The sequence below is a fragment of the Oncorhynchus gorbuscha genome, linkage group LG22 (assembly GCF_021184085.1).
Source record: "Oncorhynchus gorbuscha isolate QuinsamMale2020 ecotype Even-year linkage group LG22, OgorEven_v1.0, whole genome shotgun sequence".
NCBI classification, from domain to species: domain Eukaryota; kingdom Metazoa; phylum Chordata; class Actinopteri; order Salmoniformes; family Salmonidae; genus Oncorhynchus; species Oncorhynchus gorbuscha.
This window is the reverse complement of record NC_060194.1, coordinates 17615437-17631714: the sequence shown is the minus strand read 5'-3', so window position 1 is coordinate 17631714 and position 16278 is coordinate 17615437. Positions and strand designations below refer to the sequence as shown.

Here is a 16278-nt window from a genome sequence, read left to right as displayed (position 1 = left end):
AGGCTTTGTGATTTTATCTTACATAGTAACCCTCAAGGCAAACTTAAATCATCTCAATGAAGGGTACATTCTGTGACCTTCTGTCCACATTTAACTCATGGCGACAACTCGTCATTTGACCACAACAAGTTGTCTACTGACCTTTTCTTGTCGACCTCCTCCTCTTTCGCCTTCTGAAGTGGCTTCTCAGCTCACAATCTGAAGTTCCCGTAGTTCGGGTGCTGTTTCCAAGTACCGCAGCCATGAGGCACACGAAGAGACTCCTACAGTCTTCCCTGAATGCCTTCCCCTGGTTGATAACCGGTGAAATGAGAAGCAGAGGCTCTCCAAGTAAAGTGCAGGACTATTTCACTGGAGCGCCTTGGCTTACTGCGGGAATCTCCCTGCTACTGTGTTTGGGTGCCACCTACATTCTTGCTGACAGCCTTTTTAGAAAGTGACATCATTTAGACTGGAGAGGAGAACCACCACACGCCCCAAGGGGACTAACCGCTGTATGTTGCTCTTATGCAAAGTGATGCATGCTTTCTTCCCCTATTGAAAACAAACAACATGCAAAGACACCAACAGACAACAAATACTTTTACGCACAAGAAGGCAACACGTGTATGCTATCTTTGGGAATGGAATGTGCGCAATTGTGCATGTCTTCCGGGGAGCGCAAATGTAGCGTATTGCCTTTATTTGCCTGAAATGTCAAAAGAGTCCAGACTGATTTATTTCTCTCAGTACAACCAAGTGACCATCCATCTATTCAATTAACTCATGAAATATAAGAAGGCAACTGTTTTCATTAGTAGTAGCCTAGTGTTTCAGCGTGTATAGCCCCTCTTCCAGTCAAATTCTTTACATGGAAACTCATATGGCAATCATATTTGCTTTTCTGCCTGAATGATGATGCATTCCAAACAGTCATTATCCTAATGGTAGAACATTTACCTGCTATCATTATCCGCAGCTTTGAAACCAACATCCATGAAGGTTGCTGAAGCAATGTCTTTTCAGTGGACGCATGTTAGAAGGCAGTTCACGCAATCCACAAACTCCGGTCATTTGTATCATAATACCTATTTTGCATAATCCTCCCAATAAATACCATTTCAACTTTACTTTTAATTAACTGGTGTTTAATCCCTGCCAGTCACATATCATTGTTGTCCCCAGAAGGATCATTATCATACATAATATTACAATTATGATTCCAATTTATGGCACACGTTGTACACAGGGACGCAACAATACCATATCGATATCTTGCTAATTGTGGCTGTCATATTTGTTTCAGTTCCAGCTGTATGGAGAGGAGAGATGCAGGTTCAGGTTGTTTGTGTCCTGGTATTTCTACGGCGGGGTCGATTTGAACTATAAGCCTCCTCGAGGGGATCAGTTCGATACTGTAACCTCCTTTATCTATGATTCCAATGCTCTGTCTGGGGGATTGTGTCGAGCCCGTTGGGATCCCTTCTTCCAGATAGCCTTTCACCTCACTGCCTCTGTGTGTTAGCTACTTATTATTATGAGTCCCAAATGGCATCCTATTGCCTGGTCAAATGGTCAAAAGTAGAGCACTATATAGGAATAGAGTGCAATTCGGGAGCATCCTGGTAGTAACAAGGTGTACTTTCATTGTTTGTCTGATACAAAATCTGTTCTTAGAAGGCCTTAAGATAAAGGAATGAATTTGGGAAAATTAAAAGAGACTCATTCACTACACTATGTTAAATAATGTCACCAGTGGTAAATGTCCTCTGTTCATATCACATGAACAGGTTTATTACTGTAAAAAGGTACAGTATAATTAATACCATTCTTTCAGGATTCTCCGAGACACATTGTTGATGGTGTTAAGTTCCCTACATGTATATTGTGTAAGAGGAATATAGCCTTGGTGGTGGGCAGAGTACAAAACGTGATTTAGCACTTTAACACACAAACTGTTTTGATTCAAAATGAGAAAAAAAAGGAAATTCCAGCAATGTAACCGTTACCATTCAGTGGATCAACCTGCTGTCATGTTTGTGCTTCTCTCCATTTTGTAAACATTTGTTTACCACACACAGCACCTTAACTTCTAATGTGATCTTGAGAACCATCTCATGCAGCCCTTTTTCAAAGGTTTTCTTTGGGCAGTATCTAGAGGCATGCACCTGCTTGAGCTATGATCTGTGTGCCAATTGGGATCCCTATTTCCTGCACTACTTTTGACCAGTGCCTATAGAGAATAGGGTCCCATTTAGGACACAGATATAGGCTACAGCTAAAAGAATCCTCATGGGTGGGAGAAAACCCCACTGGGTTTAACATTGACTATACTCATGCCTCTGTCACGCTGTGTCATGTGGAATAACTTTAGGATTTAAGGGTACATCCAAACTTTGGGATGGAAACGGAGGGACAGGGTTAGATGAAACATGGTCTGCGTCCCAAATGGCACCCTATTCCTATATAGTGCACTTTGTAGGAAATAGGGTTCCATTTGGAACACAACCAGTGATGTGACCTCTTTTCACCTCAGTTCAGGCTGAGTTTAATATAAGATTTCAGCATTGTGTTGGCATAAGAGAAAATCCAAGTCCTCATTGTGTCTCATAAGGAACAGATAACACATGCTCCAGTCAGTGGCTGAGAGCCCAGGGGGCAGGCAGGGGGAATGAGCTGCTGCCTAAATGATGCTAACACAGGCCACTCAGATAGGATACAACATTTTGTATGTGCTCTCCTGAGGCCAGGCATTAGAGAAAACAGATCTGACCCTATTCCACTGGAAGTATCTCTTCCTCCAAGACATGTGGAAAAATGTGTATTTTTAAAGTGACGTTTGACCATATAATATTTGGCTCTCTATTCTCTCTTTGTTTTCTTCAATCAGATTTGGCATCAAATGGAAATGTGATAATGATTGTAACACTTTCTATTTAGTTGAATGCAACATTTGGCATGAAACCAGGCTCTCACATTTTTCATATGTAAACCTGCAACAGTTGTCAGCATCAAATTTTGACATTGTCCCTCATATTTTGAATGGAGACGGGTGTCGGGGGGTGTTTTTTGGTATCTCTGAGACACTAGTCAACTAATCCTGTCATGCTTGATTGAAAACTTTCATTAAGACGTATAATAAAGATAATATTATGGTTAACTTGATTCGATTTCCGGAATATTTGGAAGGCATACCAAATGGCTAACTAAATATTTACTGGCAGTTTAAGTATAGTGGTGTGGGGGTGTCATTTCATATCTCACAAACTCCTTACTGTATCTCTGTCACTATCACTAACCCATGATGACATCAGCTGGATACAGTTACCTAGGAGTTCTTGTTCTTTTAAGGCATGATCAAATATGTCTTTCATTTCAAGTATTTTTTACAAGAAATAATTTACAGTCATGTCTAAAACAATATATACAATTTATGGTTGATAGGTTGGGCCCTGAGTTTTTCCTGACCACGTGACCTGATGAGGAAAAACTCAGGCAAGGGCCCAAATTTGGTTCAGTCCTTCATGCTCAGAGTAATAGTAGATCCTTGTAGCAGAAGTGGACCTTACATTGTCTGCTTTAGGCGAAACACTGAATGTCAGCTGAATATAAATGTGCAGATTTAGGCATTTTGATCAACTTTACATATTCACTAGGAACCTACTTGAATTGGTCCAATAAGAAAAGCTTGTTTTCGTTTTTCCCATGCAAAATGTTTTGCTACACTGTGCACGAATGAATACAACCCTGGGTTTGGGATGATTAGAACATTGCATGCGACTCAAATTAAGCAGGTGAACTTTATGTTGATTATAGGACAAAGATCATCTTTTAGATATATATATATATATGCCATTTAGCAGACGCTTTTATCCAAAGCGACTTACAGTCATGTGTGCATACATTCTACGTATGGGTGGTCCCGGGGATCGAACCCACTACCCTGGCGTTACAAGCGCCATGCTCTACCAACTGAGCTACAGAAGGACCACAATGTAGGTAACCTCTCAATAAGATTTAGTACAGATGTAACATTTCCAGCCAACTATCTATGTAACGAGTGTACATAATTCATATCCAAAGCCTGGTGGCATTGACATGTCATCAAATTATAGACCAACTTTGAATCGTTGATAAGTCAGGCTTACATGCGCTGTGCGTAATAACCTAGGAATGAGGTTAGTGCATCACTGTCAATATAGCTATCAGTAGAAAATAATCAAGTCATGGGTAACTGCAACTCAACATGGCTGCCAGACACCGGTGTTTTAACATAAAGTGGCGTATCAACGCAAGTGGGTGTAATAGAAAAGCTAATTGGGCAGATTTGTTGCCACCCAATGCTGCAACTATGAGAGCATTTTAGCTAAGCCTAACCCTTTACCTTACCTTAACCTCATTCTCCTAACTTGCTATGTTAATTCTCCTAACCTGCTACATAAACAAACCATCAGACCCAACCAACCATCAGTATCACCACACAGGAACTGACCAATGAAACGTGTTGAAGGTCCAATGCAGCCATTTTTATATCAATATCAAATCATTTCTGGGTTACACTCGTCGCTGATGATCCACCCACTTCAAATCCAAGTCACATTAATATTGATTTAATCATTTAAACCTAACCTAACCCATCACCTTATATATTATAAATAAAAAACAACACAAATGGCTCCAAGCCTCCCATGCTTCCTTTCTGTCCCTATCACTAAAACTGAAACTGAATAATATAAAATTAAATGGAAATACCTGTTTACCAGAGGAGGCTGGAGGGAGGAGCATAGGAGGATGGGCTCATTGTAATGGCTGGAATGGAATAAATGGAAGGGTATCAAACATATGGAAGCCACATGTTTGACTCTGTTCCATTTGTTTTATTCCAGCCATTAAAATGAGCCCATCCTCCTATAGCTCCACCCACCAGCCTCCACTGCTGTATACAACTACAACTAAATAAAAACTAGTAAATCAGGTCTGAAAACTAACCTCAAATAAAAATTGAAAAACAAATCGAAATAAAAACGATTATAAAAACACAAATCTATAATACCCTTAATAGAAATGTGCTGTAATGGTGGCCTGGCCACCAAAACAACATAAAATGTACCTTGTGCTTATATCCATTGCAGGTTCTTGTGCCACCTATTACGAGATTATGAGGTGGGAAGTAGCGGTGCGTGGTTAAAATCACTGGGGAAGCCAGAAAAAAAAGCCATATTACAACCTGTGTTGTGATATAATTGCATTTTTTCTTTATAACCTGTTAGTTCATATGCCTTGCGACTGTGATGTATATATAGGCCTAAAGGCCAAGACAATAAGAAAACACAGTGGCGTAATAAATTCAACCAGGCCTTTGTTTCATCACAAAACTGGAGAGCAACCTCTGTCTGGTGAAGTCCACAAAACATATTGCATGTAACAAACAGTTACATGACCTACAGCATGGTCCAGCAAGTTAATGATTCCGACATTTTCAGACTACTAAACAACTATTGATTTAGAACCAGGGAGAGTTACCGCAGGACGCAAGGAAAACAGGAGCTACCTCCACTATTTCAGCACCATTTCAACTTCAACATCATCAAATTACCTATGCTTAGTTTAATACAGTGACAACTAAAGATACCAACAACAATTTAGTAGAATCAATTTAAGCTAAATATGATGTGGCTGCCCATAGTTCAGATTTCTGTGTGCGTGTGTGCACGTTTGTGCAGGTAGAAAAAACATGTTGACTCACCCTACTTGAAGAGAATGCCATTCTCCTCTCTCTCATTTTGACGAAACGGTCCCTCCCTCTGTCATACAGTACACACTTTTTTATTTTTTGTTGTCCTAGGCTACCTGGCTACAATGCTTGCTCTCTAGCCAACCATCGTTTCATGGGCAACGTTAGCTAGTTAACAATCGCCAGCGACATCAACCTAAATACTGAACTTCTATCCTCTCAGGCCAGGGGCACAATGTATGAATTAATGGTTGGATCAGATTCGCTATTATAATCATTGGCCAGTACGGAGAATGTAGTAAAACCCTAATCCCATCTCCAATTTAGGAAAGGAACAATTTTAGCTAGCTAGCTAGCCACCGGAGGACAACAACACAAGAAGAAGGAACAAGTTGTTTCTGTCAATGATTTATGCTCTCAATGCGATTTGATAGGAGTGATGCCAAATCCAAACTTGCTTCTGCTCACTCAGTTTATCTCAACACTGATTGGCTATTATGTTGTACTTTTTATAATAATAATAATAATAATATATGCCATTTTAGCAGACGCTTTTATCCAGAGCGACTTACAGTCATGTGTGCATACATTCTACGTATGGGTGGTCCCGGGGATCGAACCCACTACCCTGGCGTTACAAGCGCCATGCTCTACCAACTGAGCTACAGAAAAAAATCAATGGAGGCCAAATGCTCGCTGGCTTCCCTTGCATTCTATTCTATGGGAGGCAACAATGTCATACTCCTTTGGACCAGACAGCATCAGATGGATGGCCTACACATAGAGACAGAGGAGCGCTGTTTCACTGCATCAGATAGATGGCCAACACATAGAGACAGAGGAGCGCTGTTTCACTGCATCAGATAGATGGCCTACACATAGAGACAGAGGAGCGCTGTTTCACTGCATCAGATAGATGGCCTACACATAGAGACAGTGGAGCGCTGTTTCACTGCATCAGATAGATGGCCTACACAGAGAGACAGTGGAGCGCTGTTTCACTGCATCAGATAGATGGCCTACACATAGAGACAGAGGAGCGCTGTTTCACTGCATCAGATAGATGGCCTACACATAGAGACAGAGGAGCGCTGTTTCACTGCATCAGATAGATGGCCTACACATAGAGACAGAGGAGCGCTGTTTCACTGCATCAGATAGATGGCCTACACATAGAGACAGAGGAGCTGTTTCACTGTTTCACTGCATCAGATAGATGGCCTACACATAGAGACAGAGGAGCGCTGTTTCACTGCATCAGATAGATGGCCTACACATAGAGACAGAGGAGCGCTGTTTCACTGCATCAGATAGATGGCCTACACATAGAGACAGAGGAGCGCTGTTTCACTGCATGATAGATTCACTGCAGCGCTGTTTCAGCATCAGAGATGGCCAACACATAGAGACAGAGGAGCGCTGTTTCACTGCATCAGATAGATGGCCTACACATAGAGACAGAGGAGCGCTGTTTCACTGCATCAGATAGATGGCCTACACATAGAGACAGAGGAGCGCTGTTTCACTGCATCAGATAGATTACACTAGAGACAGAGGAGCGCTGTTTCACTGCATCAGATAGATGGCCTACACATAGAGACAGAGGAGCGCTGTTTCACTGCATCAGATAGATGGCCTACACAGAGAGACAGAGGAGCGCTGTTTCACTGCATCAGATAGATGGCCTACACATAGAGACAGAGGAGCGCTGTTTCACTGCATCAGATAGATGGCCTACACATAGAGACAGAGGAGCGCTGTTTCACTGGCACAAATTCTTTCTTCAGTGAGATATATTATAATAATAATAATAATATTCAGCCTCTTGCGAATTGAAGAACAATTCTGAAACACAGAGAGACTAAATATGAATGTTTTTTTTCTTGGTCAATGTTTTGGGGAAACCTGGCTCCCTTGGCATCCATGAATACACGCCACTGGAGGCGGGCATATCTCTCAGGCTTACCTGAGAACATAGTGGACACAATATTGGAGAAACATGCAAAGAAGCGTCACCAGATGAGAAAGCGGTTAATTACTCCTGTATTAGTTCAGGCCCTTGGAATACAAAGTGCATGCTTACATGTTTCAAGTTATATATTTGAGTCAAGAAGAGTAGAATCAAAACAGAATTGAATTCCACCCACCTGGTGTAGAGTGGCTGCTATAGCCCCATAAGTTTCATTAATCACCTGGTCTAGAGTGTCTGCTATAGCCCCATTATTTTCATTAATCACCTGGTCTAGAGTGTCTGCTATAGCCCCATTATTTTCATTAATCACCTGGTCTAGAGTGGCTGCTATAGCCCCATTAGTTTCATTAATCACCTGGTCTAGAGTGGCTGCTATAGCCCCATTAGTTTCATTAATCACCGGGTCTAGAGTGGCTGCTATAGCCCCATTAGTTCCATTAATAACCTGGTCTAGAGTGGCTGCTATCACCTAATCAGTTACATTAATCACCTGGTCTAGAGTGGCTGCTATCACCTAATCAGTTCCATTAATCGCCTGGTCTAGAGTGGCTGCTATCACCTAATCAGTTCCATTAATCACCGGGTCTAGAGTGGCTGCTATCACCTAATCAGTTCTATTAATCACCTGGTCTAGTGTGTCTGCTATAGCCCCATTAGTTTCATTAATCACCTGGTCTAGAGTGGCTGCTATAGCCCCATTAGTTTAATTAATCACCAGTTCTAGAGTGGCTGCTATCACCTAATCAGTTCCATTAATCACCTGGTCTAGAGTGGCTGCTATAGCCCCATTAGTTCCATTAATCACCTGGTCTAGAGTGGCTGCTATAGCCCCATTAGTTCCATTAATCGCCTGGTCTAGAGTGGCTGCTATAGCCCCATTAGTTCCATTAATCACCTGGTCTAGAGTGGCTGCTATAGCCCCATTAGTTCCATTAATCGCCTGGTCTAGAGTGTCTGCTATAGCCCCATTAGTTCCATTAATCACCTGGTCTAGAGTGGCTGCTATAGCCCCATTAGTTTCATTAATCGCATGGTCTAGAGTGGCTGCTATAGCCCCATTAATCACTGATTGCTATACTTTGTTGCAATATTAATTGCCTCAGTATCAGAACCCCATTGGCTGTTTTACTGAAAATAACGGTAATCATGAGCTAGGTGTCAGTATCACATTCAAAACTTGTAGTATATCTTGTTTGATTATAATGATCTTTGGGCAGCGAGTGGTTACATTTCTCCAGCATCATCAGTTTTTTACTGAAATGGGCAGGGAGTGCACTTTGCTATTGTTTCTATTGCTGATGGCCACTTTATATGAATTATATGAATATGCATGACTTGAGACTGATGCATTTGTTTACTGGGTTCTATTGTTTTCTTTCTTTTTCTACATCTAGATGAATGGTCGAGAGTGCATGCAGAGGATGAGAGAGACATTTGCACAAGAGTTAATGCGGACCTGATGAGTGATGAGGAGGATGGCCTGCAAACCTAGATCCCACGGACCCCTCAACCCTCACCACAGTAACCCCAATGGAGGCTGGCCCGAAGCCAAGCTGGATGACTCCTGGCAGTACTGTGCTTGGTTATTTTGAACACTTTTGTTGATCTTTGACCCATGTAAGCAGGTAAACACCACATTTGAAATTCGAAGATTAACGAAAGGGTTTTCAGAAGAATGAAGCAGAGTACAGGCAGTAGTTCTCCAGTTTGGCCCAGGGCAGTAGTTCTCCAGTTTGGCCCAGGGCAGTAGTTCTCCAGCTCGGCCCAGGCCCAGCCTCCATTGGGCTTCCTTCAGTTTCGGGCCCTGCTTAGCCTAAATGAAGATACTTTCTCCTGCTCTACTGGCATGAATTGTCATCCTTCAAGTGAATTTGTGTGTTTTATTCAAGGGACTAAGAATTGTTTTAGGAAAGCGATGTCATGAGGTGCTGGAAAAACCTTGATAGTGGTGGTTGAATTTTATTTCTGAAAAGGTGTAGGAACCCCAATGTGTGATATTAATAACGTGTTCATCCAGTCATTCATAACTCACTGTAATTCATTAACACTGACATTTATTGGCGAGTCGTTGGCGAATGTGGACGAAGATGTTTTGCATCTCCACTACACGTCAAAGGTGTGCACTGGATGTGTCCTGGTAAGTGGGTGGACATGTGTTTACTGGGGATTTACTGAACTGTTGCTGGCCATATACACGTCTGTGCACATCCGTGCACTAAAGTGGTCCGTTGTCTGAAATTTATGGGACGTGTGCAGTGCTGGGCATTTTCAGAAATGGTACATTTTCAGACTTGCTCACTGGAGTGCTCGACACATAAATGTGCCTTTTCATGCAGTGTTACATGATTGGGAGAAGCTGGTTCTAGAAAGAGTCAGTCTGTCTCAGTTATAACCTCAAGACAATAAGATAAGACCTAATCTGTATTTTACACTGAGGCCTGAGTAAGTAGGTAGAATGGAGCAATCGTTCATTGAGTAGGCTAGTCTCAATAAGTTAAAATCAAATCTTATTTGTCACATGTGCCGAATACAACAGGTGTAGGTAGACCTTATAGTGAAATGCTTACTTACAAGACCTTAACCAACAATACAGTTAAGAAAAATACAGAAAAAAACAAATCATTCAAGAGCAGCAGTAAAATAACAATAGCGAGGCTATATACAGGGGGTACCGGTACAGAGTCAATATGTGGGGGCACTGGTTAGTCGAGATGATTTTCATTTTTGGCTAAAAAACGTACCCACTTGAAACCTCTTATTTCTCAGGCCCAGACACTAGAATATGCATGTATCAGATTAGGATAGAAAACACTCTAAAGTTTTCAAAACTGTCAAAATATTGTCTGGGAGTATAACAGAAATAATATTGCAGGCAAAAACCTGAGGAAAATCAAACCAGGAAGTGCTGTTTTTCCTGAAAGCTCTCTGTTCCATTGGATGCCTTGCCTCCATTTAAAGGGATATCAACCAGATGTATTTTCCTATGGCTTCCTCAAGGTGTCAACAGTCTTTAGACATAGTTTCAGGCTTTTATTTTTAAAAATGAGCGAGAAAGGTAACATCGTGTCAGTGGATAGCTGGGTGTTCGCAGAGTTTTGCTTGCCCAACAGAGTGGGGCAGCCATTGCCTCTCCCTCTCCTATTGACAGTCCCGGTTGATATATTATCGATTATATATGTTGAAAACAAGCTGAGGATTAATTATAAAAAACGTTTGGCATGTTTCTGTGGACATTACGGATACTATTTGGAATTTGTCTGCGATGTCGTGACCATCTCGAGCCTGTGGATTTCTGAACATTACGCGCCAAACAAATGGAGGTATTTTGGATATAAAAATAATCTTTATGGAACAAAAGGAACATTTATTGTGTAACTGGGAGTCTCATGAGTGAAAACATCTGAAGATCAAAGGTAAGCGATTTAATCTATTGCTTTTCTGACTTTCGTGACCAATCTACTTGGCTGCTAGTTTTTGTAATATTTTGTCTAGAGAGATGTTCATACAAAAACGTTGTTATGCTTTCGCCGAAAAGCTGTATTGAAATCTGACATGCAAGGTGGATTAACAAGCTAAGCTGTGTTTTGCTATATTGCATTTGTGATTTCATGAAAATTAAATATTTTTAGTAATTTAATTTGAATTTAGCGTGCTGCAATTCAGCGGGTGTTGATGAAAATGATCCCGCAAAAGGGATGGGTGTATCAAGAAGTTAATTGAGGTAATATGTACATGTAGATAGAGTTATTAAAGTGACTATGCATAGATAATAACAGAGAGTAGCAGCAGTGTAAAAGGGGGGGGTGGTAGCCATTTGATTAGATGTTCAGGAGTTTTATGGCTTGGGGGTAAAAGCTGTTTAAAAGCCTCTTGGACCTAGACTTGGAGCTCTGGTACCGATTGCTGTGCGGTAGCAGTAGCTGGAGTCTTTGACAATTTTTAGGGCCTTCCTCTGACACTGCCTGGTAAAGAAGCTTGGCCCCGGTGATGTATTGGGCCGTACGCACTACCCTCTGTAGTGCCTTGCGGTCGGAGGCCGAGCAGTTGCCATACCAGGCAGTGATGCAACCCGTCAGGATGCTCTCGATGGTGCAGCAGTAGAACCTTTTGAGGATCTGAGGACCCATGCCAAATCTTTTCAGTCTTCTGAGGGGAAATAGGTTTTGTCGTGTCCTCTTCACGATTGTCTTGGTGTGCTTGGACCATGTTAGTTTGTTGGTGATGTAGATGCCAAGGAACTTGAAGCTCTAAACCTGCTCCACTATAGCCCTGTCGATGAGAATGGGGGCGTGCTCAGTCCTCCTTTTCCTGTAGTGCACAGTGATCTCCTTTGTCTTGATCACGTTGAGGGCGAGGATGTTATCCTGGCACCACATGGCGAGGTCTCTGACCTCCTCCCTATAGGCCGTCTCGTCATTGTCGGTTATCAGGCCTACCTAACTTAATGTTTGCCGATGTTGGAGTCGTGCCTGGCCATGCAGTCATGAGTGAACAGGGCTCCGTAGACGGGCACATCGCGCACCGCTCCCGAGCAAACTCTGCGCCAATGTCCAGTCTCTTGACAACAAGGTAGTCGAAATCCGAGCAAGAGTTGCCTTCCAGAGAGACAGAGACTGTAATGTTCTTTGTTTCACGGAAACATGGCTCACTCAAGACACGCTATCGGAGTCGGTAGAGCCACCTGGTTTCTTCACGCATAGCGCTGACAGACAAAAAGCATCTCTCTGGTAAGAAGAAGGGCGGGGGTGTATGCCTTATGATTAACGAGACATGGTGTGATCATAACAACATACAGGAACAAGTCCTTTTGTTCACCTGACTTAGAATTCCTCACAATCAAATGCCGACCGAATTATCTACCAAGAGAATTCTCTTCGATCATAATCAGTCGTGTATATCCCCCCCACCCCCAAGCAGACACATCGACAGCCCTGAAAGAACTTAATTTGACTATGTAAACTGGAAAACCACATATCCTGAGGCTGCATTTATTGTAGCTGGGAATTTTAACAAGGCTAATCTGAAAACAAGGCTCCGTAAATTCTATCAGCATATTGATTGTGTGACCCAGGCTGGCAAAACCCTAGATCATTGTTATTCTAACTTCTGCGACACATATAAGGCCCTCCCCCACCCTCCTTTCGGAAAAGCTGACCACAACTCCATTTTGTTGCTTTTAGCCTATAGACAGAAACTAAAACAGGAAGCACCCGCACACAGGTCTGTTCAATGCTGGTCCGACCAATCGGATTCCACGCTTCAAGATTGCTTCAATCACGTGGACTGGGATATGTTCTGCATAGCGTCAAACAAAAACATTGATGATTTCGCTGATTCGGTGAATGAGTTAATTAGCAAGTGCATCAGCGATGTTGTACCCACAGTGTCTATTAAAACATTCCCCAACCAGAAACCATGGATTGATGGCAGCATTTGCACAAAACTGAAAGCGCGAACCACTGCTTTTAATCAGGGCAAGGTGACCGTAAACATGACCGAATACAAACAGTGTAGCTATTCCTCCACAAGGCAATCAAACAAGCTAAGCGTCAGTATAGAGACAAAGTAGAGTCGCAATTCAACGGCTCAGACACGAGAGGTATGTGGCAGCGTCTACAGTCAATCACGGACTACAAAATAAAAACCAGCCCCGTCGCAGACCACAAAGTCTTGCTCCCAGACAGACTAAACAACTTATTTGCTCACTTTGAGGACAATACAGTGCCACTGACACGGGCCCGCTACCAAAACCTGCGGCTCTCCTTTACTGCAGCCAACGTGAGAAAACATTTAAACGTGTTAACCCTCGCAAGGCTGCAGGCCCAGTATGTTAATGGACGTATTGGGACATATTGAGACTCTGGGTCTCGACCACACCCTGTGCAACTGGGTCCTGGGCTTCCTGACGAGCCGCCCCCAGGTGGTGAGGGTAGGTAACAACATCGGCACCCCGCTGATCCTCAACACTGAGGCCCCACAAGGGTGTATTCTCAGCCCTCTATGTACTCCCTGTTCACCCACGATTGCATGGCCATGCATGCCTCCAACTCAATCATCAAGTTTGCAGACGACACTACAGTGGTAGGCTTGATTACCAACAACGATGAGACGGACTACAGGCAGGAGGTGAGGGCCCTCGGAGTGTGGTGTCAGGAAAATAACCTCACACTCTGTCAACAAAACAAAGGAGGTGATTGTGGACTTCAGAAAACAGCAGAGGGAGCAGCCCCTATCCACATTGACGTGACAGTAGTGGAGAGGGTGGAAAGTTAAGTTCCTCAGCGTACACATCACGGACAGACTGAAATGGTCCACCTACACAGACAGTGTGGAGAAAAAGGCGCAGAAACGCCTCTTCAACCTCAGGATGCTGAAGGAATAAGGCTTGTCACCAAAAGCACTCAAACTTCTACAGATGCACAACCGAGAGCATGCTGTCGGGCTGTATCACCGCCTGGTACGGCAACTGCGCTGCCCATAACCATAAGGCTCTCCAGAGGGTAGTGATGTCTGCACAACGCATCACCGGGGGCAAACAACCCGCCCTCCATGACACCTACACCACCCGATGTCACAGGAAGGCCAAAAAGATCATCAAGGACAACAACCACCCAAGCCACTGCCCGTTGACCCCGCTATCATCCAGAAGGTGAAGTCAGTACAGGTGCATCAAAGCGGGGGACGAGGGCATCAGACTGTTAAATAGCCATCACTAACATTGAGTGGCTGCTGCCAACATACTGACTCAACTCTAGCCACTTTAATAATGGAAAAATTGATGTAATAAATGTATCACTAGCCACTTTAAACAATGCCACTTTATATAATGTTTACATGCCCTACATTACTCATCTCATATGTATATACTGTACTCTATACCATCTACTGCATCTTGCCTATGCCGTTCGGCCATCACTCATTCATTGTATGTACATTCATTGTATGTACATATTCTTATTCATTCCTTTACACTTGTGTGCATAAGGTAGTTGTGGTGAAATTGTTAGGTTAGATTACTTGTTAGATATTACTGCATGGTCGGAACTAGAAGCACAAGCATTTTGCTACACTCGCATTAACATCTGCTAACCATGTGTATGTGACAACTAAAATTATATTTTGATTTGAGTACAGGAGGGGACTGAGCACGCACCCGTGAGGGGCCCCCGTGTTGACAGATCAGCGTGGTGGATGTGTTGTTACCTACCCTTAGCACCTGGGGGCAGCCCGTCAGGAAGTCCTGGATCTAGTTGCAGAGGGAGGTGTTTAGTCCCAGGGTCCTTACCTTAGTGATGAGCTTTGAGAGCACTATGGTGTTACAAACCAATCTTTTTCCCTCTCCTTTAAAAAAAAATCTGACACAGAAAATGTTACTTATTTGGGGGTGCTGTTTTAGTGTTGCTCTGTTGTTTTTTTCCCCCTGCGAAATCATGCTGTTTTAGTATCAAATGATAAGCAACTCTCAGGTTTTCCTGTCTAACTTGAGTCTTTCTTTGGTTGGAGCGCCCCTTGCTGGTTAGAAAGCAGAAGTACATTCATAGAGGTTCACAACAACCTGCAGAGATACAATAGCCACTAGATGTCTCTCTTGACTGACAGTAACCAAACAGATGCCTTCTCGAACCAAATCAAATGACATTTTATTTGTCACACACGTGATTAGCAGATGTTTTTGCGCGTGTAGCGAAATACTTGTGCTTCTAGCTCCGATAGATATTACTGCACTAACAAGTAATAATATCTAACAAGTAATATCTAACAAATTACACAACATATACAAGTAGGAATGTATTAAGACATATATATATATGGACTAGCGGCGTCAGAGCGGAACAGACTGATACTGTAGAATAGTATAGAAAACATTATATACACGAGGTGAGTAATGCCAGATATGTAAACATTAAGTGACTAAGATAGCATAGAATAAAGTATATACATTTAAGGTGAGTAATGACAGATATGTAAACATTATTAAAGTGACTAGTGTTCCATTCCTTAAAGTGGCCAGTGATTCCTAGGCTATGCCTATAGGCAGTAGCCTCTAATGTGCTAGTGATGTCTGTTAGACAGTCTAATGGCCTTGAGATAGAAAGAAAAACTGCTTCTCTCGGTCCCAGCTTTGATGCACCTGTACTGACTTCACCTTCTGGATGATAGCGGGGTGAACAGGCAGTGGCTCGGGTGGTTGATGTCTTTGATGATCTTTTTGTCCTTCCTGTGACATCGGGTGCTGTAGGTGTCCTGGAGGGTGGATAGTTTCCCCCCAGTAATGCATTGGGCAGAACGCACCACCCTCTGGAGAGCCTTGCAGTTGCGGGCGGTGCAGTTGCTGTACCGGGCGGCGATACAGCCAAACAGGATTCTTTCAATTGTGCATCTGTAAAAACGTGTGAGGGTTTTAGGTGACAAGCCACATTTCTATAGCCTCTTGAGGTGGAAGAGGCTCTGTTGCACCTTCTTCACCACACTGTCTGTGTTGGTGGTCCATTTCAGTTTGTCAGTGATGTGTACACCAAGGAACTTGAAGCTTTCCACTTTCTCCACTGCGGTCCCATTGATGTGAATAAGGGGGTGCACCATGTGCTGTTTC

At 42.9% G+C, this 16278-nt stretch overlaps 1 protein-coding gene across 1 annotated transcript in view; it reads right to left on the bottom strand.

Annotated features, from left to right (window-relative positions):
• The window catches only part of LOC124009730 (double-stranded RNA-specific editase B2-like), a 35237-nt gene extending 34826 nt beyond the window's left edge, over positions 1-411 (bottom strand). Inside the window, exon 1 of the mRNA XM_046321854.1 lies at positions 142-411. Coding sequence (XP_046177810.1) covers positions 142-244 — 103 coding nt within the window. The 5' untranslated portion in view covers positions 245-411. The remainder of the gene's footprint in view (positions 1-141) is intronic.
• Positions 412-16278: the final 15867 nt, after the last annotated feature.